This window comes from Topomyia yanbarensis, chromosome 2, assembly GCF_030247195.1.
Source record: "Topomyia yanbarensis strain Yona2022 chromosome 2, ASM3024719v1, whole genome shotgun sequence".
In the NCBI taxonomy this organism is placed as follows: domain Eukaryota; kingdom Metazoa; phylum Arthropoda; class Insecta; order Diptera; family Culicidae; genus Topomyia; species Topomyia yanbarensis.
Genome location: NC_080671.1, coordinates 356,514,766 through 356,521,098, shown reverse-complemented (window position 1 = coordinate 356,521,098; position 6,333 = coordinate 356,514,766). Strand labels below are relative to the sequence as shown.

Below are 6,333 nucleotides of genomic sequence, written 5' to 3'. Positions count from 1 at the left end.
TGTTTCATTGAGGCTTCATCAAATTCTTGGAATTCTTTCGACGGTCGACGACGAGGACAGTTTTTCGGATCCGGTAGTTTGCGAGGCAGTGCACATACTGGCTCTACGATCCACTCGAGGGATACTTACGTGACCGCCCATCTCTATGGCCCCTGCGCCGTGTATTGAATAGACTCGAGGATCACCTACGGTACTCGGCCATCTAGCGCCATTTTCTTCGATACGACTTGCAGCCATTGTAGCGTGTATCTGCGAACAATATAGCTTCCTGATTCGGATCAAGATTTTGGAATTCTTGATCGAGTTCCAGCCTGTTCCTGTTTGGATATAAAATTCAAGGCATTGATTGCTTTGGAGAAGGTGAGTACCTTTCCAATCTGCAATAGTTTATCCTCCGGGTCTACCGTGGTCCTTTTTTCTGCAGATCGACGCATTTTCGAACCACAACCGTTCTTTCGATCGCTTATTGCTGGTCAAGATGGCTGACAACCAGCGAATCAATCAGCTGACTGCAAGGAGAGCTACGATGATTGGCGCTCTGGGTCGGGCTGAGGCATTTCTGGTGGACTACAACGCTCAGCGGGACGAACCTCAGGTACTATTGAGGCTTGAGCATTTAAACAGCATTTGGGCTGCTCTGGAGGAAATTCAAACCGAGCTGGAAACTGAAGCGACAGATCAAGAAGGTAGGGCACAACATGATGCAGTCCGTGCTGATTTCGAACCCCGGCTTTTTACAATAAAGGCTTCATTAATTACTAAACTGCCTGCACTTCCTGGTAACGCTAGTAACCCCCGACCCCCGCATGCTACTTCCGCTCTCTCTGGCATTAAACTGCCTACTATTTCGCTTCCTGAGTTCGATGGCGACTATATGCAATGGCTGACCTTTCATGATACGTTCTTGGCTTTAATCCACAACAACGCTGATGTTCCACCTATTCAGAAGTTCCATTACTTGAGAGCAGCCGTCAAGGGGGAGGCTGCTCAATTGATCGAATCCATCGCAATTTGCTCCGCTAATTATATTCTTGCTTGGGAAGCTCTCGTGGGACGGTATTCCAACGAATATCTACTGAAGAAGCGACACCTTCAGGCACTCTTCGACATTCCACGCATGAAGAAGGAGACTGCAGCAACGCTTCACGGATTGGTAGATGAGTTCGAGAGACACACGAAGATTCTTCACCAGTTGGGAGAACCGACGGATGCCTGGAGCACCATCCTTGAGCATTTATTGTGCACGCGACTACACGATGACTCTCTGAAGGCCTGGGAGGACCACGCATCCACAACGCAGCACCCGAATTTTGCTTGCTTGATCGATTTTCTCCAGCGTAGAACCCGCGTGTTGGAATCGATCTCCGTTAATCACCATCAATCTACAAGTGCGACTAATGACGGTGCGTCCACCAGTCAGTTCCGGAGGCATTCCCAGTTTCGTTTGTCGTCCTGCGCATCCACCGCTAGCCCGTCGTTCAAGTGCCCCACGTGCAGCCAATCGCATTCTCTGGCAAGGTGTGGCAAGTTTAATAGTATGTCTGTGAATGATCGGCAGCAATTTGTAAATCTGAAGCGATTGTGCCACAATTGCCTGAGAGGAGATCACATGGTACGTCAATGCCCCTGTGATATGAATTGCAGAAAATGTAACCAGCGCCACCATACTCTTCTGCATACGGGCCAAACCGCCGGCCCAAAGAAGTTCAGCAACGACGCGACTTCTCGTTCAATTAATTCCATCGAGCCTGCTGTCAAGGCTACTTCGTCGTCTACTAACGTAATCTCCGAGCAAACCATTGTTGCTGCTGCTGAAGATGTTTCGATTGTTAGTGCTTCCCTTCAGCAACCTCGTGAAAACGTTTTCTTATTGACCGTCATCGTCAACGTCGTCGATGCTTATGGGCAGCATCACCCTGCACGCGCTTTACTGGACAGCGCATCGCAGCCAAATCTGATCACCAACCGCATGGCTCGTATTCTCCGCTTAAAGAAGCATCCCGTCAACGTTACTGTCCAAGGGGCCGGACAAGTATCGAAAGTCATTAGCGAATCTGTCTACGCCCAAGTCAGCTCAAGGAAGGAACCTTTCTCTTGTGGTGTTAGCTTCCTCGTAATGGATAAAGTGACGGCCAATCTTCCATCGCATAATGTCTCCATAGCCGAATGGAGAATCCCAAAGGATCTCTTTCTCGCGGATCCAACATTCCACAAGAGCCAGCCGATCGATATGGTGCTCGGAGCTAAGCATTTTTACTCCTTCTTCCCGAATGCCGCACGCATACAATTGCATGGCAATCTCCCACTCCTAGTTGACAGCGTTTTTGGGTGGATCGTTGCGGGTTCGGCTGATTCAATTCTTCCAACACAGAGAGTATCTTCCAGTCCCAGCAGTATCGTAACTGTATCGATGGTTTCCTTGGAAGAAAGTCTGGAGCGTTTTTGGAAAATGGAAGAACTGACAACCAAGGACAACTACTCCATCGAAGAGAGGCGTTGTGAAACCCTCTACCAAGCGACGGTCGCCAGAAACCCCGATGGACGATACATGGTTCGCCTTCCTCGAAAACCTGACTTTGACGATATGCTGGGCGAGTCTAAGGCAAGCGCATTGCGACGATTCGAATATTTGGAGCGACGCTTGGAACGAAACTCCGACCTAAAACTAGAGTACCACCGTTTCATGCAAGAATACCTCGACCTTGGCCATATGCAGCTGACCAAAACAACTGGCGCCGAAAGCTCCAAATCTTTTTACTTACCGCACCATCCTGTCATCAAAGAAGCGAGTTCCACGACGAAAGTTCGTGTTGTGTTCGATGGTTCGGCAAAAACATCTACCGGTTTCTCCCTCAACGATGCCCTCTGTGTTGGTCCAGTAGTTCAAGACGAGCTACTTACCACAATGCTACGGTTTCGCACGTACCCAATTGCTTTAGTCGGTGACATAGCGAAAATGTATCGACAAGTCCTCATGCACCCAGATGATGTTCCACTGCAGCGAATTTTCTGGCGATTTTCCCCCGACCAACCAGTGCAAGCCTTCGACTTACTTACCGTTACTTACGGGTTAGCTCCGTCATCATTTTTGGCAACTCGTACACTGCTACAGCTAGCTGACGATGAAGGTCAGTCCTATCCCCTCGGCAGCAGGGCTCTCCGGAAAGGCTTTTACGTCGACGATTTCATCAGTGGGGAGCAATCGATCGAAAAAGCCATCCGCCTACGCAAAGAAATCAGCGAATTACTTGGGAAGGGAGGATTTGTTCTTCGCAAGTGGACTTCCAATCGACTCGAAGTCCTACACGGATTAAACGCCGACCAAATCGGCACTCAATCCCCTCTGGAGTTCACCCCCCACGAAACGGTGAAAGCTCTGGGAATAATTTGGGAACCAGAAGGAGATTTTCTTCGATTCGATTCGCAAGTGCAACATGACGGCAAACCGCCCACCAAACGATCAATTTTATCGTCTATTGCCAAGCTATTTGACCCCATCGGCCTGATTGCGCCCGTTGTTGTGCGGGCCAAAATCATTATGCAGCAGTTGTGGCTACTACCAATTGAGTGGGATGATCCAGTTCCCAAAAATATTCGTGTCAACTGGGAAAAGTATCACAACGAATTGCCGAAAATTACCGCGCACAGAGTAAGTCGCTACGCATTTCTACCCTGTTCCACCATGCAATTGCATACCTTCGCCGACGCGTCCGAACTAGCCTACGGCGCGTGCACCTACGCCCGTTGCCAAGACGAACAAGGAAACATAAAAATCGAACTTCTTGCCGCCAAGTCCCGTGTTGCTCCGCTAAAACGACTGACTATCGCACGTCTGGAACTCTGCGCTGCAGTTTTGGCCGCTCATCTCCACGATCGAGTCAAACGAGCTCTCGATATTGACGTTTCTGCTTCCATTTTCTGGTCGGATTCTGCTATCGTTCTCCAATGGCTCCAATCATCTCCAAACACATGGCAAACCTTTGTGGGAAATAGAGTTTCGGAAGTGCAGCACTTCACTCGTGGCTGTCAGTGGAAGCACGTTGCTGGTATCGAGAATCCCGCCGATTTGGTGTCCCGGGGTATGTCGGTCGACGAGTTCCTGGCTAGCACGTTATGGAAGGAAGGACCGCATTGGCTTCTTCTGCCGGATCGAGAATGGACCAGCTCTAACCCGCCAAGTGTGGCCGAGGAAATGCTAGAAGTTCGACACATCGTAGCTACCGTACAGTCAGTTCCATCAGTCAATGCATTGTTTCTCCGTTGGTCGTCATACACCCGCCTACTACACGTTACAGGCTACTGCCTTCGCTTTCTGTTGAACGCCCACGCCAAGGCCAGAACTCAGCCTCCCCCCAACGCAGAACCTGTTGCGAAATCACTGTCTGTGGAAATACTTACCAAAGCCAAACTTACCCTGATTCGCCTTGCTCAACAAGATGCATTTAGTCCTGAAATAAAAGAGTTGGAAAGGGGGAAACCTATATCAAAACGCTCACATGTACGCCAAATGAGTCCGTTTCTAGACCAGGAGAAAGTGATGAGGGTCGGAGGCCGTCTTAAACTAGCACAGTTACCCTACCAAATGAAACATCCCGCCCTACTACCCAGCTTTCATCCCCTATCACGTTTAATTGCCATGAACTATCATGAAAAAATGCTTCACGCCGGTGGGCGACTGCTATTATCAGCCATGCGCGAAGAGTTTTGGCCACTGCACGGTCGTCGCCTAGCACGTAGCACTGTGCGTAAATGTTTCCGCTGCGCTCGCCTTAATCCAGTGCCTGCTCATCAACACATCGGGCAGCTACCCGTTCACCGAATTATTCCCAGCCGTCCATTCAGTATCGTTGGAGTCGATTACGCTGGCCCGCTGTACCTTAAGCCGATCCACAAACGCGCAGCATCTGCAAAGGCGTACATCTGTTTGTTCGTCTGTTTCGCCACCAAAGCGGTCCACATTGAGCTCGTCAGCGATCTGTCCACTCAGGCTTTCCTATGTGCGCTTCGTCGTTTTATCGCCAGACGTGGTCGCCCAGCACACATCCACTCAGACAATGGCAAAAACTTTGAAGGAGCTAAAAATGAATTACCGGAATTATTTGCCATGCTTCAAAACTCGGAAGTAAACGAACAGATCGCATCTACCTGTGCTGACGAAGGAATCACTTGGCACTTAGTTCCGCCAAAAGCGCCCCATTTCGGCGGGCTATGGGAAGCTGCCGTTAAAGTAGCTAAAAAGCATCTCCACCGCCAGCTCGGTCCGTCTCGACTGTCATTTGAGGATGTCAGCACTGTGCTCACTCAGATCGAAGCACTGATGAACTCCCGGCCGCTGCTTCCTATGTCGGACGATCCCGATGAATTAGCTGCACTAACACCTGCGCATTTTCTGATCGGAACCAGTATGCTAGCCTTGCCCGACCCAGACCATCGGAACATCCCTGTCAACCGACTGGATCACTACCAGAAGCTGCAACTGCACGTCCAAAAATTTTGGTGTCATTGGCGCACCGAATACCTCCAGGAGCTTCAGAAAGACACCGTGATGTACCAACGAAACGATAGTTTGCTTCCCGGTCGAATGGTTATTGTCGTCGATGAAATGCAGCAGCCAATACGTTGGCCGCTCGCCCGAATCCTGACCACTTCACCCGGCCCGGATGGAATGACACGTGTTGTAACGCTGCGTACTGCTCGGGGAATTATCACCCGCCCAATCACCAAAATTTGCCTGCTGTCTGATCCTGCTACTACTGCCAACGACGAAGAAGATGATCCGCTGGCCACCAACCAACATCCGGCCCAACGATCCGAGGTTCCTGAAAATGAAAATTGAAAAAAAAGAAATTGAATTTTGTATACTCACCTAGTTGATAAGTTGAAATTTTTTCTTGTGAATTTTGTTTATTTTGAAATGACATTTCAAGGGGGTGGCAATGTTTAGATTAACCGTACAAATTTAGCGATGTTACTAAAGGGAGCTGATAACGGTGTAGGTTTTACTTTGTAACCCCACTCGTATACGTTAGCCGTGTAGCATTGGCATTTTGCTTCCTATGCATTTCGTCACCTATACATAGATAGTAACAGCTGTAATAGGGAAAAATAAATTCAGTTGATTCCGACCGTCGAACTGTGAACACTACCTGCAAAATAAAAGAAAAGTGGTTAATAAAATTAGTACTTACCGTGTAGTTTTTCGTGGTTCCTGCCCTTCTTCAAAGTGCTGCTTGCTGTTCCATCTGCTGCGGTGTTCAGCTGCTGCTTGCTGCGTTGCTGTCCAAATCGGTGAGCTAAAAAAACCACAACGTAGGACACTTAGCGCGATCAGCC

At 49.2% G+C, this 6,333-nt stretch overlaps 1 protein-coding gene across 1 annotated transcript; it reads left to right on the top strand.

Annotated features, from left to right (window-relative positions):
• Positions 1-478: 478 nt before the first annotated feature.
• Positions 479-5,836, top strand: LOC131680694 (uncharacterized). Its single transcript, XM_058961404.1, has one exon. The coding sequence runs from the start codon at positions 479-481 to the stop codon at positions 5,834-5,836; it is 5,358 nt and encodes a 1,785-aa protein (XP_058817387.1).
• The last annotated feature ends 497 nt before the right edge of the window (positions 5,837-6,333 follow it).

What these genes read in the sequence shown, in the direction of transcription:
- LOC131680694 (XM_058961404.1), top strand. Translation starts at nt 479, where the DNA reads ATGGCTGACAACCAGCGAATCAATCAGCTGACTGCAAGGAGAGCTACG.